Below are 23,579 nucleotides of genomic sequence, written 5' to 3'. Positions count from 1 at the left end.
GTGCCCAGCCTGCCAGGTGGCAGAGCTGAGATTCGAACCGACGAATTTGAGATGTCAGCTCTGGTGTTCTAGCGTGTTTTACTGCTGCACCACCTGAGCATCTTGTGATCCTTTTTTGCACTTTGCACTTTTTCATCCTCCGTGCTGTAGGGGGAAAACAAACTTGTGGGGGCAAAACTAATTTGGGTCCTCATCCAACTTAAAAAGGTAAATTATAAATTAAAAAAATACTTCAGTTGGCGAAGACTTCCCCCCAAGAATTTCTAGGGGTGTTAATAATTGTGGCACGTTGTTTTGTAAAGAAAAATAAAATTGGTTTTTTTTTCTTTAAATATGTTTCCTTTAATTAAATGTTAGATGTTTCTTTTTTCAGTTTGAGATTAAGTTATTTTAACAAAAGGTGAATTTCTTATAATCTTTTTTACTCATCTTTTTTATCAGAGATAGAAATAATTGTGGAGGGTTCTGTAAATGTAATAATAAGAAAGGATGTCTACATACCTGTGCCTGCGGTAATATCATTTATATTATATTACAAGATTATATTAAAACTAGCTAGGGAGACAACTTGATTATAACATAGCTTGACTATTGAGCTGCTTTTTGCAGCGCTCATATAACTGGCAACTGTAATTATAACACCACTCTTTTGAGAAAATGAATTAAAAGGTTTAGAATACATAAAGACCAAAAGATGAAGGAATACTTTTTAATGCTGACAGTGATAAGCAATAGCCATAAAAATAAAATTTTTTTATACTTTAATACTATTGTTTGGTATAAAGTTTTATCAGAATAAAAATCCGTTGCATTAAGGCTCTTTATACCATTTAATTGTTCTGACAACAGTTATAACAGAAGCACAATTTGCATGACACGATCAAGCTTCAATAGATTGAACGCTAATGCCAGGCACATTGTTTGCACAGACTGCAGTGGTAGATCACGCTGTGTCGGACTATAGATCTAACCCTTACTGCTGTCCTCCTTTTGGGTCAGCATGTGAGCGGGAGCATCCATCATCAAAGCTCTTCGAATGAAGACATGGCAGACCGGATCGATAACCTGTTAGTATCCAGCATAACTCTCATGTCAAGCAATCATCTGAAATCTCATAACATATCAGCGAGTCTGTGTAGATACAGTACAAGTGCCCCTGTAAACTAAAGGTGCAAAGAGATTCAGTATGGTATTCCTGCTCTGCTGTAGGACATTAACATAATCATTGACACCAATGAATACAACATTTAAACCACCAGTAATTAATTCAAGACTATATATTCACTCTGGACAGCAAACAGATCTTAGTATACCTACTAAATTATGTAATCTGTGCCCCTAATTGGTCTCTGTTTTCACTACACATCCTGCATCCTCCAGTTCCTTTTTAGTAACTCACTGGGACTTCATATATTGCACATATTTGCATCAGTGCTTGTAAATCTCAACAGCATGAACTACACACCCAGCATTCATGAGCGTATGTTCATAAGCAAATGTTTTATTCCAGTTTAATGAGGCACGAACACACTGTGTTACATTTTCAACGTCAAATTTCTGCCCTGCTAGAGATGCCCTGTATGTGCTGTAGTGCTTTTGTGTCTGGGAGTAACAACTGCTCAGCCACAAAGTAGTAAATTAAAATTGGATATCAACTGTTCTGCAATGGGGAGATTATGTTAGTGGAAGGAAACTGAGAATAATTAATTGTGGAACATGGGGTAATATGAAAATAACAAGCTAAAGAGTAAAACAGCAGGTAGAATCAAAACTGTATGAGTAAGTCATGACTATGCAACCAGTTATGACTATGCCACCAGCTGCTGAAGACACGATTCCTTTATTAAATCTATTATTCACTCACTCACTGTTTTAACCGCTTATCCAATTAGGGTCGTGGGGGGAAGGGGGGGGGGGGTGCTGGAGCCTATCCCAGCTTTTCAATGGGCGCAAGGCACACAGTAACACCATGCACGGGGTGCCAGTCCATCGCAGGGCAGACACACACACACATACACACACCCATTCATCTATAGGGCAATTCAGTGTCTTCAATTAAGCTACCCAGAGGAAACCCACACAGACACGGGGAGAACATGCAAACTCCACACAGAAAGGACCCGGACCACCCCGCCTGGGGATCAAACCCAGGACCTTCTTGCTGTGAGGTGACAGTGCTACCCACTGAGCCACTGTGCCGCCCTAAATCTATTATTATTTTTGTTATTTTAATTATTATTTTATTATGGGAGCTGATGACTGTGCTCTATGTGTACGATTTTTATGGTCTCCCTTAACAAACATGCAACAGCAACCGATACTGGACATCTAATAAGCCATGCAACTGCCTAATAGTATTAAAAAATGATATGGTATAGGTGTAGCTTTTAAAAAGCATATGGTACCCATTGCCCTGCCAGATTGATGGCTGTTGTGTAAAAGAGAGATGGCAAGTAGAAAATAAAAATAACTTTTTCCATGATCCTATTAAATGCCTTGATTTTAATTTTATTACTTTTTTTGGCCTACTTTAGACCATCAAGTGCCTTGATTTTAATTTTATCTACCAAAATTCACAAATTCCACTTTTCTTTTTTTGCACCCACTATTTGATCTCTCTGTTCATATATCTTGCTCTCAAGATCTTCTCACATAAAGCTGTATCACATACATGTCTAGTATAGTCTCTATTCCCACCTGTGCCCTCATTCGACAGTTTGGAACATGAGACAGACAAAGACGGACAGCAGGAAAAGGAGCAAGACAGAGAGATAAGTCAACCCGGTAAAGGTTAATGACATCAGAAACACCTGAACGCATAGAAAAGAAGCTCTTCTTATCTGGCCCATGCATTCATGTAGGGGTGGGACAAGTCACAAAGGGAATAGACAGAAGTGAGGAAGATGATCTCTATGAATTCCTGTCACCACCGGACCCCTGCTGCTAAGCCAATATCACACGTCTGTTATTGGAGCTTTTGGAAAGAGTTGTCTCTGCTCTTCATTTTCTCAGAGGAAGAAGTAAAAAAAAGAGAGAGAGAGAGGAAGGAATACAGGTGGCAAGATGCCAGGAGGAGATAAATCGTCGAGGGTAGAAAGACACACGTAAGGACTGAACTCGAGCCCTCATTTCCAAAACTTAAAAGCTCCTTGATTCAATCTTAAAAAATCCACCAGTACATCTCATTGACCTCGGGTTAATTCAATCTCTGTGAATGTCAAGCAAGAGGAATAACTACACTACCCAGAGATCACCGAGACGCTGGCCAGACGTTCCGTGTCCACGAGCGTGTAATTTCCTACGGCAAGAGGATAAAGCATGACCCTTTCCAAGCTTTAACCCCCACTGGAACTGGTACAAATAACTCTCTGAAGTGTTCCAACATGATTTTGGAACACATTGACTACAATTTAAAACACTTACAAATTACCACTTGATATTCAGATTGTTCTTCTAAGCTATTTCCAAACGGTCAGAGCCAAAGATGCCATAAGCAGCAATTCATTGCACTAGTACCTGTCCAATTAAAGTGGCTAAATTGTGCCTTGACAACAAGGCGATAACACATAAATGTGAAAATAAAACAGCAAAAAGACACTGACTATTGTCTTCAACAATATTACCTAGCATTCAGCTCACATAAATCTCTGCCAAACAGTTACCTGTTATCACAGCAAACATGATGCCATTAAAAAGCTATTAAATACATGTTTTTTTTTAGATAGTACTGGATCTCACAGAGCTGCACAAATCGCAAGAATGAGATCTGGCTCTTACCGTTGTCTGTAGCTATGAAGACTGCGGTGTAGCGGTTGTTACGGACGTGCGGAGATTCACGGTCCAGCGTGCCTGTCGTGTTCACTATTCCTTTGAACGGGTTTACACTGAACCAGTTGGCTGGATCTCGCAGCACCGCATACCTGAAGACACAAAGTTAAAAACAAATGATGTAATAGAATTTAACTTAAAAATATTCCTGTTACTGTTGACTACATCTTAAAAAAATGGCAAACTTGTTATTTGTTATTAGCAGTTTAGCCAGTGTATGAATTCAGTATGTGCTGCTCTTACAAATCAGTGTTTATTTTTAGAATCTTTTAATCTAACAGTGAAAATAAAAATTCTTGTAAAATTTGGTGATTCATGGTTATTTTCAGAGGCATCATTTTATAAGGTTAAAAATAGGATCAGCGGCTGCTCAGGTGGCGCAGCGGTAAAAACACACACTGGAACCAGAGCTGGGATCTCGAATACCTATAAATGTGTCTCTCCGTACACAACGCTAAGCTGCACTGCACTCGTCAAAGTATAGGTGATAAGGTGCATACGGCATGCTGCCCACGTGTCGGAGGGGGCATGGGTTAGCTTCGTTCCCCTTAATCAGAGCAGGGATCGCATTGGTGGAGAAGAAGCATGATGCAATTGGGCAATTAGATGCACTAAAAGGGAGAAAATGCATAAATATTCATTTCATTCTTGAGCATTTATAATTGTACACTCTATTACACAATTTAAACTACTTAATCAAATCAAATTAAATAGCAAAGCCATCTTCAAACATTCTTTTGGGAGGCTGGGGGAAACCAGTATACCTGGAGATAATTACTTGGAGAAAACCTTAATGAAATGACTTGGAAACAGGAAGAACAGACAGAACCAGAGCACAGAATTAAACCTGGAACCTGAAGCACCATTACTGCCTGCTGTACCACTCTGGCACCCATACAAGTCAAGATTAATTATATTTATATATTTCTGGAACATGTTTAAACATTTAAAGGACCATAAGTAATTTATAGGATTTGTCTTTACATTTAAGAAGCTGTTAAACATTTACACATTTAATTAAATTAAACATTTACTCAGATATTTACACAAAGAAAGAAGAAAACAGTAGCTGCCTGCCAAACGTTGCCTGAATGTAACCTGCATGTCATTTGGACAGAAACAATATGACTTAAATTGCAACTAATTAGTGATTAAAATATAAAAAAATCACAAACAAACATACAAAATCCCACATTTTTTGTGCAAATCAGACAAAAACATTAAGCAAAATTTGGCTGTGAAATAAATTTAATAAAATTTGACAACTGTGAAAATGTAAAAGAACGAAAGAGCGTAAAACACAAGCTGCCAAAACTGGCTGCCACTTGAGTGCAGTACATTTTTAAATGTATCTTTTTATACATCTGTGTGCTAATTTTCTGTATATTCTGTTTCCACTCTTGCTGCATCAGCATAGTGGTGGGTGTCCAGAGGAACTGGGGTCCTCAAGGGTTTCCTTTTATTTCCCAAAAGAATACAAAAGGTGAAATGGCTACTCTAAACTGACTGTAGGAGTGAGAAGGTGAAATTGGTGCCCTGGCCGGAGTGTATTACCGCCTTGTGCTCAAAACTAACCTCTGTCGCCAGACCCACCTTAACTAAATTGCAAAGTGAAAAATAATGTATAAATACAAACAAAATACTGTAAAACAGACTAAATCAGAGGAGTGGCACAGCAGGTACAGTGGACAAATGACTAACAGGATTTTGGGCACACTACTGTAAGTCACTTTGGATAAAGGCGTCTGCTAAATGCCGAAATTTTAAGAAGGTGGAGCTCAGTGATTAAGGTACAGGGCTAGTAATCAGATGGTTGCTGGTTTTATCCCCACATCTGTCAGACTGACCACCGTTGCACCCTTGAGCAAGGCCCTTAAACCTCAATTGCTTGCAATGTGTGTGGTCACAATTGTAAGTCGCTTTGAATAAAAACATCTGCTGAATGTCAAAAAATGTAAATGTAAATCACGCACTGTGATGAATTAATCCCCTGTCCAAGATGTGTTTCTTGCCCTCATCCTAGTGTTTCCAAATGGTACGGACACATCACCAGTCTGATCAGGCTGAGGTAGTTAATGAACATGAATTAATATAAAAAAAGAATATATGAATGAATAAATGAATAAAAGTAAACATGGTGGCTGATGCATGATAAGTGTAGGTGACATTCTGTGGCATTGAAATGAAATTGGCTTTGAATGAAAGCCAGTGAAACTTTTTACCCAGCCAAACTTCAGAAGACCTGAGAGGTCACAAATGACTCATTGCAAATGTCTAATGTTAAGAAGAACTTGCATTAAAGCCTAAAAAGTGTTGAGCTACTCAACAGTTATTGTGACCTCTGTCAAGTGGTGCATGAGAGTATGTCTTGCACATTTGCGCTTGTGTCAGTGATTCCTAATTTACCAGGTAGTTTAGAGACAAAGACACAAAAGAAATGCACAACGCTCCAATTCTATTGCCGCCATGAACCCCACTGAGACGCAGGAAGAACCAGGTGGACAGTTTCACCCTTAAAAAGGCTGCCGTTGACTCCAATGTCCTGATAAAGCGTGCAGTCTCAGCTGAGGTGAATTCCCTTTATTTATAATCCATTTCGGATGTGCTCACTGAAGTGTGGACAAACCAGAGAACAAAGGAAATGTCTCTCGCTTATCTTTTCTCTTTTAGTGTGTTTTAGGGCCTGTTTGATATTGGTTGGCTGGTAATATTGGCCGTGGGTGGACCATTGGCACTGTTTGAAAACCTGCCAGCACCTATAAGCACTGATAAAATAACATGGGCAGTTCCACACTTTGGTTCCTCCTGTGTAACATTGGAATGCAGACCCACACCTTTATTTAGTCTCTCTTTAATCAGACCTTTATAAATTATTAAAATAAAAATCTAGGGTTAGCTGATTACTTATTCTCTGGCAGACTTCACATTTTGCAAGGTCTTGCATTGATTTGACCATTTGATTATAAAAGTTCTGCTCAGGTTCTTGGTCAGTTCCTCATTACAATCATCAGTCTTTACTACAACTCACTCCTGGATGGTTTTACTGCACAGTGCTTTAAATGATCAAGAGGTCAGCAGCCCACTCATCTTCAAAGTTTGTCAGTGCTACTCACTGCCTTGTCCCTTCAACTGGCTTCCTGTAGCTGGACTAAGAAACCAAGACTTTAAGAACCTGTGACCCTTTATGTACAAAAAAATATAAACATAAGACCGCCTGCTGTAAAACGTTTTTGACCAGTTGAAACACTGACTTCCCCACTGTGGGTAAATGATGCTCATCGATTTGTCTGACCAGGCATAGCATTATGAGCACTGACAGGTGAAGTGAATAACACTGGTTATCTCTTCATCATGGCAGCTGTTAGTGGGGGGGATATATTAGGCAGCAACTGAACATTTTATCCTCAAAGTTAATGTGTTAGAAGCAGGAAAAATGGGCAAGTGTAATGGGCAAGGATCTGAGTGAGACGAATTTGAGAAGGGCCAAATTGTGATGGCTAGACGACTGGGTCAGAGCATCTCTGAAACTGCAGCTCTTGTGGGGTGTTCCCGGTCTGCAGTGGTCAGTATTTATAAAAGTGGTCCAAGGAAGGAACAGTGGTAAACCAGCAACAGGGTCATGGACGGCCAAGGCTCATTGGTGCATGTGGGGAGTGAAGGCTGGCCCGTGTGGTCCGATCCAACAGACGAGCTACTGTAGCTCAAATTGCTGAAAAAGTTAATGCTGGTTCTGATAGAAAGGAGTCAGAATACACAGTGCATCACAGTTGCAGGGCTATTTTGGCAGCAAAAGGGTGACCAACACAATATTTAGAAGGTGGTCATAATGTTATGCCTAACTGGTGTATATACATGACTTTTTACTTTGCCTTTCAAGAAGTAGCACTACAAGAAGGTAAACATTTTTTTTACATTTATTTTAAAAATTAATGCAGATAGACTAAAATGTCACTTAAAAAATGTTTTATTAGGAAATTAAAGTTTAAATGTTAATCAAAGGACAAACATGCTTTTCAACTTCAAAATTAGTTAAGTAAGTACATATGACGAGCCAATGTTTGCTCTCGCCATTTCTCTGAGGGCTTTACCATGGTCAGGAACTTACAATCCACTTGGGAGCACCAAAAAATCGAGTTTACTTGAGATTAGGAGATGTGAGTAAAACCTTGTTTAACTAAAACTGTTGTCTGCATTTGTTCGGATAAAAAAGATGGCCTGCAGTGTTTTTGTATTATTATAATTGTATTAAAGTATAATTATTCCAGTGACAATTTCCATATCCTTGAGTGTGTGCCCACAAAAAAAAGAAATGTTCTCTAATGCTTGGATCCACCCACACAAACACACATTGCTCGTATACTCATGAGATAGCACCTATGTGTGTGTGGGTGGGTAGACAAATTGTCTAGGAACTGAAGCTGTTGGCCTAACAGAGCGAGACAAAGCTTTGGGAAATAGCTTTGTAGGCTGCCCACATCCCAATCTCACAATAAGACAAATCACACACACACACACACACACACACACACACACAAACACAAACACACACATTTTCACAGCTTTCATAATTTTAAAGTTTGCCACAATTAACACATAAGTGTGCCATGCCACCCAAAAACACGGAAATACACCCCGAACAAGATGCCAATCCATTATAGGTCAACATAAATACACTCACTGATTCACTCCCTCAATCACAAACCAAGACAATTTACATACTAAACTATGATTAAAAGTATGTGGACACTCCAGTAACTGAGTATAAGTGTTTCAGCCACGCCTATCTCTAACTCACAATGGAAATTTTAATTCTTTTTAAATGTGTTTAGTGAGGTTGAGATCATGGCTCTAAGCAGGCAAGTGGAGTTCCTTCACACCACACCCATCAAACCAAGTCTTTATGGATAATGTTTTGTTCACTGGGGTGCAGTCAGGATGGAACATGAAATGGGCTTTTCCAAACTGTTGCAACAAAGTTTAAATGCAGTTCATTTCTTTCACATACTTTATAATAATTGACTTTTTGGATGTTTTATTAAATGGTGTGGCTAAACAGCTAAACTCAATCATTAAGAGGGGTGTCAAAATACATTTGGCCACATGGTCATGGTGTATTTTAGTTAAAGTAGCCAAGCAGTATTGGATATTAATGGTTAATTAGTGGTTTGTGTTACAAATTGTAGATTTGACGATTACTGTTTGATGTTGTGAGGCGGTTCTGCAATGCTGCTCCTGCTAGATTTGACGCCAACCTGGCGTGATTGCACCAAAAATGTCCAGAACTCACTACGGACTTTATCACAGACTGCTTGTGTATTCTTTTCACTAATTACACATTTAAGTTTAAATTAATTTTGTGCATGTATGATTTGTGTAAGCCAAATTTAAATTAATTCAAATTATTCTCCAGACCACTCAAAAAGGATGAAGGTCCCTGCTGAGTCTGGTTCCTTTCAAGGTTTCTTCCTGTAATTGAAGGGAGTTTTTCCCTTGCCACTGTCGTCCTTGGGTTGCTCAACAGGGTTTTTTGGTCTGTCAGTCCTGGATTCTGTAAAGTTGCTATACAAATACTTGATGTAGTGATTTTACCCTCTACACCCCCATATATATATATATATATACAGTGTATCACAAAAGTGAGTACACCCCTCACAATTCTGCAAATATTTCATTATATCTTTTCATGGGACAACACTATAGACATGAAACTTGGATATAACTTAGAGTAGTCAGTGTACAGCTTGTATAGCAGTGTAGATTTACCGTCTTCTGAAAATAACTCAACACACAGCCATTGATGTCTAAATAGCTGGCAACATAAGTGAGTACACCCCACAGTGAACATGTCCAAATTGTGCCCAAATGTGTCGTTGTCCCTCCCTGGTGTCATGTGTCAAGGTCCCAGGTGTAAATGGGGAGCAGGGCTGTTAAATTTGGTGTTTTGGGTACAATTCTCTCATACTGGCCACTGGATATTCAACATGGCACCTCATGGCAAAGAACTCTCTGAGGATGTGAGAAATAGAATTGTTGCTCTCCACAAAGATGGCCTGGGCTATAAGAAGATTGCTAACACCCTGAAACTGAGCTACAGCATGGTGGCCAAGGTCATACAACGGTTTTCCAGGACAGGTTCCACTCGGAACAGGCTTCGCCAGGGTCGACCAAAGAAGTTGAGTCCACGTGTTCGGCGTCATATCCAGAGGTTGGCTTTAAAAAATAGACACATGAGTGCTGCCAGCATTGCTGCAGAGGTTGAAGATGTGGGAGGTCAGCCTGTCAGTGCTCAGACCATACACCGCACACTGCATCAACTCGGTCTGCATGGTCGTCATCCCAGAAGAAAGCTGACGCACAAGAAAGCCCGCAAACAGTTTGCTGAAGACAAGCAGTCCAAGAACATGGATTACTGGAATGCCCTGTGGTCTGACGAGACCAAGATAAACTTGTTTGGCTCAGATGGTGTCCAGCATGTGTGGCGGCGCCCTGGTGAGAAGTACCAAGACAACTGTATGTTGCCTACAGTCAAGCATGGTGGTGGTAGCATCATGGTCTTGGGCTGCATGAGTGTTGCTGGCACTGGGGAGCTGCAGTTCATTGAGGGAAACATGAATTCCAACATGTACTGTGACATTCTGAAACAGAGCATGATCCCCTCCCTTCAAAAACTGGGCCTCATGGCAGTTTTCCAACAGGATAACGACCCCAAACACAACCTCCAAGATGACAACTGCCTTGCTGAGGAAGCTGAAGGTAAAGGTGATGGACTAAACCCAATTGAGCACCTGTGGCGCATCCTCAAGTGGAAGGTGGAGGAGTTCAAGGTGTCTAACATCCACCAGCTCCGTGATGTCATCATGGAGGAGTGGAAGAGGATTCCAGTAGCAACCTGTGCAGCTCTGGTGAATTCCATGCCCAGGAGGGTTAAGGCAGTGCTGGATAATAATGGTGGTCACACAAAATATTGACACTTTGGGCACAATTTGGACATGTTCACTGTGGGGTGTACTCACTTATGTTGCCAGCCATTTAGACATTAATGGCTGTGTGTTGAGTTATTTTCAGAAGACAGTAAATCTACACTGCTATACAAGTTGTACACTGACTACTCTAACTTATATCCAAGTTTTATTTCTATAGTGTTGTCCCATGAAAAGATATAATGAAATATTTGCAGAAATGTGAGGGGTGTACTCACTTTTGTGATACACTGTATATATATATATATACAGTGTATCACAAAAGTGAGTACACCCCTCACATTTCTGCAGATATTTAAGTATATATTTTCATGGGACAACACTGACAAAATGACACTTTGACACAATGAAAAGTAGTCTGTGTGCAGCTTATATAACAGTGTAAATTTATTCTTCCCTCAAAATAACTCAATATACAGCCATTAATGTCTAAACCACCGGCAACAAAAGTGAGTACACCCCTAAGAGACTACACCCCTAAATGTCCAAATTGAGCACTGCTTGTCATTTTCCCTCCAAAATGTCATGTGATTTGTTAGTGTTACTAGGTCTCAGGTGTGCATAGGGAGCAGGTGTGTTTAATTTAGTAGTACAGCTCTCACACTCTCTCATACTGGTCACTGAAAGTTCCAACATGGCACCTCATGGCAAAGAACTCTCTGAGGATCTTAAAAGACGAATTGTTGCGCTACATGAAGATGGCCAAGGCTACAAGAAGATTGCCAACACCCTGAAACTGAGCTGCAGCACAGTGGCCAAGATCATTCAGCGTTTTAAAAGAGCAGGGTCCACTCAGAACAGACCTCGCGTTGGTCGTCCAAAGAAGCTGAGTGCACGTGCTCAGCGTCACATCCAACTGCTGTCTTTGAAAGATAGGCGCAGGAGTGCTGTCAGCATTGCTGCAGAGATTGAAAAGGTGGGGGGTCAGCCTGTCAGTGCTCAGACCATACGCCGCACACTACATCAAATTGGTCTGCATGGCTGTCACCCCAGAAGGAAGCCTCTTCTGAAGTCTCTACACAAGAAAGCCCGCAAACAGTTTGCTGAAGACATGTCAACAAAGGACATGGATTACTGGAACCATGTCCTATGGTCTGATGAGACCAAGATTAATTTGTTTGGTTCAGATGGTCTCAAGCATGTGTGGCGGCAATCAGTTGAGGAGTACAAAGATAAGTGTGTCATGCCTACAGTCAAGCATGGTGGTGGGAATGCCATGGTCTGGGGCTGCATGAGTGCAGCAGGTGTTGGGGAGTTACATTTCATTGAGGGACACATGAACTCCAATATGTACTGTGAAATACTGAAGCAGAGCATGATCCCCTCCCTCCGGAAACTGGGTCGCAGGGCAGTGTTCCAGCATGATAATGACCCCAAACACACCTCTAAGACGACCACTGCTTTATTGAAGAGGCTGAGGGTAAAGGTGATGGACTGGCCAAGCATGTCTCCAGACCTAAACCCAATAGAACATCTTTGGGGCATCCTCAAGCGGAAGGTGGAGGAGCGCAAAGTCTCGAATATCCGCCAGCTCCGTGATGTCGTCATGGAGGAGTGGAAAAGCATTCCAGTGGCAACCTGTGAAGCTCTGGTAAACTCCATGCCCAGGAGAGTTAAGGCAGTTCTGGGAAATAATGGTGGCCACACAAAATATTGACACTTCAGGAACTTTCACTAAGGGGTGTACTCACTTTTGTTGCCGGTGGTTTAGACATTAATGGCTGTATATTGAGTTATTTTGAGGGAAGAATAAATTTACACTGTTATATAAGCTGCACACAGACTACTTTTCATTGTGTCAAAGTGTCATTTTGTCAGTGTTGTCCCATGAAAAGATATACTTAAATATCTGCAGAAATGTGAGGGGTGTACTCACTTTTGTGATACACTGTATATATATATACAGTATATATATATATATACAGCTAATATCTACTGCTCTTATAAAGTATGAAGAATGCAGGCATTCAGTCAGGTCACGCTCTAACCATCTAACCAAAATCTATGTGTAATGTGGCTGTGTTTTAAAGAGGATGTCTGTTTGGTAATTTAGTATATTTGGTAATTTGGGTGTCACCTAGATGCAGCACGAATGGGTGCCACATAGTTCCATGACCTTAATATTTGGGCTTGATCTTCATCTTGATCTTGATCTTCATCCAGTGATAGCTCAGTGGTTAAGGTACTGGACTAGTAAACAGAAGGTTGCCGGTTCAAGCCCCGCCACCACCAAGTTGCCACTGTTGGGTCCCTGAGCAAGGCCCTTAACCCTCAATTGCTCATTGTGTTCCGCTCACTGTGTAAGTCGCTTTGGATAAAAGCGTCTGCTAAATGCTGAAAATGTAAATGTAAATCTTGGTTAATGTGAATGAAGTCGGCCTGTTCACCCGATGCTAGTGTGGGTTTTCCTTACAAGAACATACCCGTAGGTGTTCTGGTTGCTTTATGTGTGACAGAGAAAGTGATCAGATGTATTATACCCTTTACATACTGTGTTCCTGTATTGTGCATTGTGTTACCAAGACTTTTAAGGAACAATTAAGGAACCTGGTGTGGATGAAGATCACAAGGACCACAGATTTATCCTTAAGGATCATTTCCATCTCAGATTGTTTGGAAAACAAAATGTACCCATGTGGTAGTTTTTCCTGACAATGCACACAATTTTAAATGCAAAATGCTATCTCTGTGTTGCTTCCACAGCCGATTAACCTTGCTGTTTCATTCCCCCCCCCACTCCACAATCTAAACATACCTCACACCCTGCATCTCAACCTATCAATGTTTCATCCCAACGCTTCCAAAGGAAATGAGGTCATATGCATGAGAACAAGCGCGTCTATGAGATACCAGCTAGCGTGAGCTTATTATCATGCTGCTGTGGGTGCAAATGCCTCCCTGTCACTACTGAGCTGTTTGCGAAATCATTTGTTATTTGTTGAGATTTTTTTCCCGCTTCAGCATGAGCAGCACCAAAGCTATAAAATTCACGCTATGTAGTCCGTAACAATCCGTTCTGTTTTATGTGGCTGGAGTAGACACGACGGAAAAGCGAAAATGATTTATGCAGATGATACTGAACTCCAGATGAGTGTGACTTTAATTTGAATTCAGAGAAAAGTTGAGGTAAACGTTCCCGGTGGGAACACTGAGGCGCATATACACACACACACACACCCACCCACAAGCACCAAGCCACGCTCACACACATCTGTTCCCTTTCCTTTGCTTAATCCTCTCTTATATGCCACAGTGTACCTAGTCCCAATTACAAAGAAAACATTCGGAACATGCAGAGTTAAGCTCATCAAAGCGTGGGCTAATGGAGGAAGCCGGGATCACACACTGGTTAGCACACATGCTCACACTGACACTTTGGAAACACACGTCGATGCAACACACCTCGGTCTGTACACACACAGTGCGCTGCTTCATTAGCCTCCTCTCAAGGTCATTAGTGCCTCGTTAAAAAAGCATTATGCAAATTGATATCTATATGGGAAACATGATAATTAGGCCTGTACTTAAATAACTGAAGATATTCGTTCATATTCAGAGATTCTGATTCGCATGGATATTGCAGCATCCTAAAAAACATCTGGAATCCTTGATGGCAGTGCTGGTTTAATTAAAACAGCTGACTAAATAATTTAACATGCCACTGTGCTATTTTTCATTTAGTCTTCATCCTGGTAAGGTTCACAGTGGGTCCAAAAAACACAGAATGCAGGACAGGACGGTGCACAAGGAACCTCAACAGAACCAACACTGACACTCTCTTGCAAAAGCTGATTCTCATAATTTCTCAGAACTCCGAGCTGTAACACAAGTTTAAAAGTGAAACAGGAGAAAAATCCACCTAAACACAGATACATCGATCAGCCATAACATTAAAACCACCTCCTTGTTTCTACACTTACTGTCCATTTTGATCATGATCCACAACCCAAATAATACCTACTCTGTAGTGGTCCTGGGAGAGTCCTGACCATTGAAGAACAGCATGAAAGGGGGCTAACAAAGCATGCAGAGAAACAGATGGACTACAGTCAGTTATTGTAGAACTTCAAAGTGCTTCTATATGGTAAGTGGAGCTGATAAAATGGACAGTGAGTGTAGAAACAAGGAGATGGTTTTAATGTTATGGCTGATCAAGCCCAGCACTGAACAAAGCGGCAGTCGCACACATGTCGAATTTGAGGGAAACGTCTAGTTTAAGATTTCTCATGGAGAATTTCTTACAGAAGGGTGTCGAGTTTCAAAGATTTCAAGTTTAGGGGACGCCGAGTTACATGGTACCACTGTATCTGAAAATATTAATAGGCATCAGCCCAACAGCACTGGACCTATTTGTCCGAAATGCTCATGTGGGTTTCCTCCAGGTACTCTGGTTACCTACCATCTATCAGAACATTCAGAACATGAACTGGCGTTTCCAAAGTAAATGCATAGATGGAGTGACTATAAACTGATGTCCTCAGGTTGTTCATGCCTTAAATTCGCATCAATTAATAAAATGATATTTACAGATGCGAACACACACACACACACAAACCCACACAAACAAACAGGTACAAACCAATTCTACAGAACTGAACTCTCTTTTATTTGTAGGCTGTAGGGTTTTCTCCTCAGGGGAGATCTATCATAGCTAATGTCAAATGGAAAAAGAATTGTGTGGAGCTCTGGGGGGTTCAGGGTCAGATCTGGACTTGCCTGGCGGCACAGAGAGAAATTGTACCACTCAAGCAGAAACGTCGGCAAATCACCTTTCCGCCGTGTCTTTTAGTAGAGCCAGCAAAAAAATGTACATGACTTTTCCTGCAAGGTCTCCGACTGTGTGTGTGTGTGTGGTTGGCATAACATAACAATAAACGCACGTGTTAAATTATTGTATCAAATACCATACACAAATGACACTGAACCTCCAATGCCTACAAATAATAATAATAATAATAATAATAATAATATTAATAAAAACAAAAATATAATTTGTCATATCATAGTTTAAATAAAATACAGAATCTATGGTCTGTAAATTATAATATACACTGATCAGCCTTAACATTAAAACCACCTCCTTGTTTCTACACTCACTGTCCATTTTATCAGCTCCACTTCTCATATAGAAGCTTTTTGTAAATCTACAATTACTGACTGTAGTCCATCTGTTTCTCTGCATACTTTGTTAGCCCCCTTTCATGCTGTTCTTTAATAGTCAGGACTCTCCCAGGACCACCACAGAGCAGGTATTATTTGGGTGGTGGATCATTCTCAGCACTGCAGTGACACTGACATGGTGGTGGTGTGTTAGTGTGTGTTGTGCTGGTATGAGTGGATCAGACACAGCAGAAGATGACCAACTCAAACAGCAGCAATAGATGAGCGATCGTCTCTGACTTTACATCTACAAGGTGGACCAACTAGGTAGGAGTGTCTAATAGAGTGGACAGTGAGTGGACACGGTATTTAAAAACTCCAGCAGCGCTGCTGTGTCTGATCCACTAATATCAGCACAGCATACACTAACACACCACCACCATGTCAGTGTTACTGCAGTCCTGAGAATGATCCACCACCCAAATAATACCTGCTCTGTGGTGGTCCTGACCATTGAAGAACAGCATGAAAGGGGGCTAACAAAGCATGAAGAGAAACAGATGGACTACAGTCAGTAATCGTAGAACAACAAAGTGCTTCTATATGGTAAGTGAAGCCGATAAAATGGACAATGCATGCAGAAACAAGGAGGTGGTTTTAATGTTATGGCTGATCGGTGTACATTATAGTAATACATTAAGTTTGTTGTGACTTAATGTATCAAAAGAACGATATAGAAACACTAAACCTTTCCTAATTATTACTGGTCATAAGTTCTCTTCACTAATGAAATTCCTCGTTTGTTTTAGTATAATAAGTCACGTTAAGCTTTGTGCACTGCCACACTCCATAGGAAATAACTGTTTTTCAATTGTATTTCAGTGTTTTTATATTATATTTGTGTTATTTTTAGTGTATAAGTGTCAAAAACAACCCCATTATTTTACATTAGCCTTAAATATATGCAGTTCCATGGGACCATGGCTTCCCAAACATCCTTATGGGAAAAAAATACCTTGAAACTCAACGCCTTTTAAATTCAGCGACACTTCCAGAACCAACTGACGCTGAGTTTCGAGGTACCACTGTACTTATTCTGTTATTTATTCTCACCCCTGCTGCAAAAACTTGCAGAACTAAGATTCAGGACTGAAGCAGCTGGCTGTAAATACACATGTTCACATATTCCCACATACTCACACATGTGGGTACGAAAAACAAACAAACAAGCTAAAAGAAACGAAACAGGTCGGATTCCTCTAAACTCATCTCGTTTCATCCTAATCAGACGCAGGAGATGCAGCGCTCCCTTCACGTGAAATTTTTTATTAAGCCTTTCTTTCAGGTCACGCTTCTCCATACTGTGTCTGGGACAAAGACGGCATGGGATCACGGTGCTTATTTATACCGCCATGGCTCCCTGCGACTCCCAGGCTTCCCTAAACACTGTTTCCTGTGGTAGGAGTGGCAGCAGCGAGGCCTCTTGCTGCTTTCCAAATGACTTGTAATCCTCACAGCCTGGAAGAGCAATTAATGAAAGTCGTGAGTGCATTACTGCAGAACTACAGAATGTTTGTGCTGCATTGTGCAAGAATGCGACTTTCTGTATCCATATGTACATGATAGCAGACAAATCAGGGCTTAATATGTTTAATTTTTGGCACATTAACAGTCTGACAGAGACTGAGTGCCAATCCACCACAGGGTATCACACAGTCTCTCATTCCAATGCTTGGACTAATAAATCTACTGGAATGTTTTGAGAGATGAAAAGAAATCAACACATAAATAAAAGATCACACATAGTCATCTATTTATTGCAATCTTTTCTGCACTACCATAATAAATGTGTTTTTGCCACTTGGGCCACAAGCCGTCATAATTAATTGTAATATTTTAGACTAAGATTTAACATGTTATAATTAAAACCAGGCAGTTCTGTAGCACTGCAATACATAGTTCAGTAATGCTGGGATCCAGGTTCGAATCTCCAGCAGTACTATCTGCCAGTCAGGTGCCTACAGACAGATGTGAGTGGTTAATTAAAAGTAGGGGGAGCCTCGCGATGGACTGCCATTCTGTCCGGGGTGTATTACTGCATTGGGCCAAGTGATTCCAAGAAACCTGACCAGTATAAATCGTTGGTAAAACATAAAAAAGGAAATTAAATTAATAATTTAATAATAATAATTAATAAAAAATAATATAATTATTAATGTATTTAATAATTAAATAACAAATAATAAGTAATAATAATAATTATTAACTATAATAATAATATAACTATTATTTTAAATTATTTATATTGTTTATTTTTAATTATTATAAATAATAAATTTAATCATCTTCAGTAACTGCTTTATTGCAGATTCATAGTGAATCCAGATACACTAAATAAAAGATTAGAAAACACCAAAATCAAGGCACTGAATCTATCAGTCTATTAACCCACCTGCTAGCATGTTTTTGGAAGGTAGGAGAAAACCAGAGAGAGCAGAAACCACTCCACATACCCTGAAACACTGGGTGCACAGAAATACAACCTGATGCCAAATCACTGCAGGGCAACTCATCCTCACACGTTCACTGAATCACACATGGAGTTTTTTGGGAGGTGCAAGAAAACCCCCAAGGGCAGAAGGAGAACATCTCTCTTCTGGATAACTCTTCTCAGACACTCTACACCAGCTCAGTGCACCATTAAACTGAATCTGAATCTTTCCCTTTTGCTATCTCGATAAACATCAAGATAAAATCAGATCAGATCAGATTCTAAGCCTAGTTAGATTTCGTTTTAGAGGTCATCCATGGGAGGATGTAAACGGATGATCTGTATCATGCACCTCACACCAGTCTGCAAGTATCTGCACACATTATGTACCCCAATCAATTATTTAGGTTTTTAATTTAGGTTTTTCGCTTTTGGGTCTTGTGTTGTAGATCCCTAACAATAATTATAACCCACTTAATGTGCAGTTGTAGCTCAGTGGTTAAAGTACTGGACTAGTAATTGGAAAACTGCTGGTTCAAGCCCCAGTACAGCAGGGTTGCCTCTGTTGGCCATTGAAAAAAAACCTAAACCCTTGATTGCTTGGACTGTAGTAATTAACAACTGCAATCGCTTATGCTGTAAATGTAATGTACATCTATCCATTAAAATTTCAACCAGTATTAGACTTCTGCTTGTTTTTGTGCTTTAATGATGGATTCTGGAATATTATACTAAGGGCTCTTCAAACCCTGAGTCGCGGCCATTGGTTGGGTCGCAGAGAAAAATATAATAATTAAATAAACAAATTTTAACAGGCACATAAATACAATATGAACTTGTACATGAATGCCCTCTTGTGGAGGCTTTACGTTACATTGTGTAAACCACAGTGGGACCAGATTGCCACCAATTTCATAACCGAAGTGTATTTCATTTTGTTTCGTTTTGGTGGATTGTTTGTGTTGCCTGGGTTGCTATAAAATTCATGGACAGAATGTGGGTCACTTGAAAATAAGTTTAAAAAACCCCGCACTTCACTGTTTTTTCCAAAGTTATAAAATAATGTACATTTATTTCTTTTATTTTTATTTCCCGCTGTATGTTTGTAGCAGGGTGTTGCACACCTCACCACAGAGGCGCCAGGTGTACCCTGCACCTCTAACGTTATAGAGAAATAAACCCAACTGCAGTATAATTAACCAGGGTAGAACATTACTGTGGCTGAAAAGCCTTGAAAATAATTTTTAAAAAAAACAACTAAATAAATAAACGACCAAAAGAAAAAAAAAAAAAAAGCCTGGAACAGAAAAAGTCATAACTAACAGAAAAGCCATTCAATCATCCCACAAAGTATAAACAGGAATTGTAAGACAAGCGACCTTCAGCCTGACAGAAGAAGTCAGGCAAGTACTTGAGTCTGACCTATACCCCGCCGTACTGGCCTCAAACAAACACATGCACACAGAGGACAACAAACGTGCAGAAAAAGAAATTAAAAGAGGCAGGAAATAAATGGATCCAGCAAAGTGCTAATGACAAGGCTGGTTTTTATAGAGCTGGAAGCAAATAATGCTTAATGAGGCGCAGAGACTGCCCTTGAAGTGCTGTTTAAAAGGACAGACATTGTCAGTCATCTGTGCTTCCCTACTGACACACATTAAAACAGCAAGTGGGCATAATTCGCACCCCTGATCGCCTATATGGCAGATGGGCATGTTACAGTATCCCCTTTCACAGAAATTACTCTTAAAGTTCTCACTTCTTCTCCTGACTCATAGTGGAACCTTCTCACAGAAGCCTAGCACTACCAAAATTTAAATGTGGGGTGGAGGGAATGTGGGACATGTGCTTATAATGCAGACTCAGCAGCATGTACCATCTCCATGGTACATGAGTGGAACAAACACCTTCATGACCTTCTTGTTTTGAGGTACCATGCCACCTGCCTCTTTGCTTTGTATGGCTTAAGATACAAAAAACTATAATATTAAATGTGTGGCAGTGGTAGCATAGAGTTTAAGGTACTGGACTAGTCATTCAAAGGTTGTGGGTTCAATCCCCTCTGCTGCCAAGTTGCTACTGTTGGGCTGCTGAGCAAGGCCCTTAATCCTCATTTGTTTGCACTGTATTTGGGTTGTATTTAGTCATATCTGTATGTAGTTTAGGATAAAGGGTTTTCCTAAATGGTCTGAATGTAATGCTAAGGTATAACATGCACCCCAGTTTACAAACTAAAGTGCAATCATTTATATTCTGATCAGCACATCAATATGGTCTCAAAAAGCTGATTTGTGCTGTGATTTGACAGCTAGATTGATACAAGCAATTTCATGGCTGTATGTGTGCCAGATGACAGAGTTAAGTCTGAGCTAGCAACCTACAATCACTTATTTGCCGTCTATAAAGAGGCATCCAGCGGTTCACCATAAACCTTGTCAGAAATCAGCTAAAATAGCTGTCAAGATATTCAAGATCTGCTGGGAAAGATGCTAACAGCTCAACAGCAGCCATTAGGATATTAGTCAATGCTGTTAAAATTCTGCACGCTGCGCTCCGGCTGCTGAAGCTGTAAACTGCATCATTTAAAGATACATAAGGATAAAAGGGAAATGGTAATATCCTTTACAACCAAAAATACCTGAATAGCATCTCTTACGCCTCTGGCTTCTATTTCTCATGTACGTTTGCCTCGGTAGATGTGATGAGATGGACAGGTTTAAGAAAAAAGCACAGAGAGTAATCACAGACCTGTCCTTCTACTGGTTGTCCCTTTGTACTGCAAAATTATTGTCTCAGTGCAGGACAAACTGTCACTCTCACACTCTCATACCTGGTGTTTCAGTGCTTTAAAAAAGAGAAGGTGATGGACAGGCAGGAAAATATACACATGCCAAGACAGCCTATCAATCAACAGCCTTCGTGGCCTTAGAGATTCAAGGTCTGAAAGTAGAAACATATGTCTATTAACTTCTCGTTAAAGTTCGTACTGTCACGCGCTGTCCATCTACCTCACTTTCATCTCCGGCCTTCTGACAGGCTTCACCCAGGCATCCATCACTGCTCACACAAACACCTACACCGAGGTGGGCTACGTAATGTCATGCTGAAAGGCAGTAGTAAAAAGTTTATTTATTAGAAAAGCTTCCCCTCTACGAAAATAAAAGAACTGATGATGGAAATTTATTGGAACTTTAGTTCTAGTTTACTGAAGCCCCCCTAGACTCTGGCCATTTTGCTGAACATGGTCCAAAACTATGCAGCCTTAATTAATTATAAATATATCTGCAACACACAGAGCTATATTTGAAATGGTAAGGTCTGTATGTAGCTACCACCTAGAAAAAGAAAGAAAAAAACAATCTACTTTGAATTACTTAAAAAAAAAAAAAACCCTTGTGGATATACACCAATGAGGCATAACATTATGACCACCTCCTTGTGGTTGAAAAATGTCACTGCTGGACTGAGAATAGTCCACCAACCAAAAATATCCTGTGGGCAGCGTCCTGTGACCACTAATGAAGGTCTAGAAGATGACCAACTCAAACAGCAGCAATAGATGAGTGATCGTCTGTGACTTTACATCTACAACGTGGACCAACTAGGTAGGAGTGTCTAATAGAGCGGACAGTGAGTGGACACGGTATTTAAAAACTCCAGCAGAGCTGCTGTGTCTGATCCACTCATACCAGTACAACACACACTAACACACCACCACCATGTCAGTGTCACTGAAGTGCTAAGAATGACCCATGACCCAAATTATACCTGCTCTGTAGTGGTCCTGTGAGAGTCCTGACCATTGAAGAACAGCATGGGGGGCTAACAAAGCATGCAGAGAAACAGATGGACTACAGTCAGTAATTGTAGAACTACAAAGTGCTTCTATAGGGTAAGTAAAGCTAATAAAATGAACAGCGAGTGTAGAAACAAGGAGGTGGTCATAATGTTATGCCTGATCGGTGTATATGCAATTGAGTGAGTTCATTAGAGGTCAGGACTACAACAAATAAAAGAAATCAATGTGATAGCAATGCAGGGGTTTTAAGTTTACATGAATTTTGGATGTAAATAAAATAAATAACACTACTAGGGATTTATTTCCTTTAAAATATCTATACATTTAGTAATCTGAAAAGAAAACAATAAATAATACAAATCTGGACATTTGACTAAAAACGTATGATGATGTTGATGTATTAGCTTCAACTCTGTTAGGCCCTTTATTTTATTAGTTAAGAGACTAACAGCAGTGTCCTTTATACCATTTCAGCCAATGCTTGGAAGTGCACTTACTGATCTTAGACCTGCTTGTACAAAACATTTTTATGCTACAAGTTTCAGTGCTTAATGTATTTTATTACTTTGCAGCCAAGCTGACCCTAGGCATTAGGTTGGACACCTGGCCAGGTTGGTGTCACAGCTAAGTGTCCGACCTGGATCTCAGCGGTGGTGTGTTAATGCAGAGACCGCTGCGTCACCCGGGTGGCCCCCATGTATTTTTAAATCAGTTGACTCTCGGCGCAAGTTATGCATTAAATAGTGAGATGGATAATGCAGCAATGAACCGGACTTAAAAAATAAAATAAATATGAAGAAATAAAATATTCACCGGGAACATCTGCTACTGGTCACCAGTGGAAAAGAAAAAAAACAACAACACAGATTTATTGTTCTGGTGGAAAAACTCAAACATTTATACAAACATTTATCCAAAAAAGTACTTTACTGTGGTGCAGTAAAGCTCCATGTTGTGTCCAGGATCAAAGTGTGTCCTTAGGGAATGCAAAGAAATGTCCACAGCACATGGTATAAAATAAAAACAACATTCCAGAAGCTGTGATGAGTAAAGTTATGTATGCAGAGCCACTGAGGAACATTGTTCATGTGTTTAGATAATTGTTCTCTCAATAACTACAAGTTAAGCATTAGTGTTAAATGTAACAGACCCAAACATTAAGACATACATACTAAAAACATGCAAACACACCACCACCACACATACACTATAAGACCAAAAGTATTCGGACACCTAAGGATCTGGTAGGACATTCTATTTCAAACACAAATGGTGTTAGTATAGAGTGACCTCTATGTGATCATTTATTATGTTTAAACAACAGTTAACTTTGAAGTCTGTCGGAATTTGTGCCCCTTCATTCAAAAGAGCGTTTGACAAG

The 23,579-nt window shown here is 40.1% G+C and overlaps 1 protein-coding gene across 1 annotated transcript in view; it reads right to left on the bottom strand.

Annotated features, from left to right (window-relative positions):
- Positions 1–23,579, bottom strand: part of cdh13 (cadherin 13, H-cadherin (heart)) — a 399,576-nt gene that overhangs the window by 29,833 nt on the left and 346,164 nt on the right. The window contains 1 exon segment of the mRNA XM_063004232.1: positions 3,778–3,920. Coding sequence (XP_062860302.1) covers positions 3,778–3,920 — 143 coding nt within the window.

Source organism: Trichomycterus rosablanca, chromosome 11 (genome assembly GCF_030014385.1).
Source record: "Trichomycterus rosablanca isolate fTriRos1 chromosome 11, fTriRos1.hap1, whole genome shotgun sequence".
Classification (NCBI taxonomy): Eukaryota; Metazoa; Chordata; class Actinopteri; order Siluriformes; family Trichomycteridae; genus Trichomycterus; species Trichomycterus rosablanca.
This window is presented reverse-complemented; position numbering and strand designations above follow the sequence as displayed.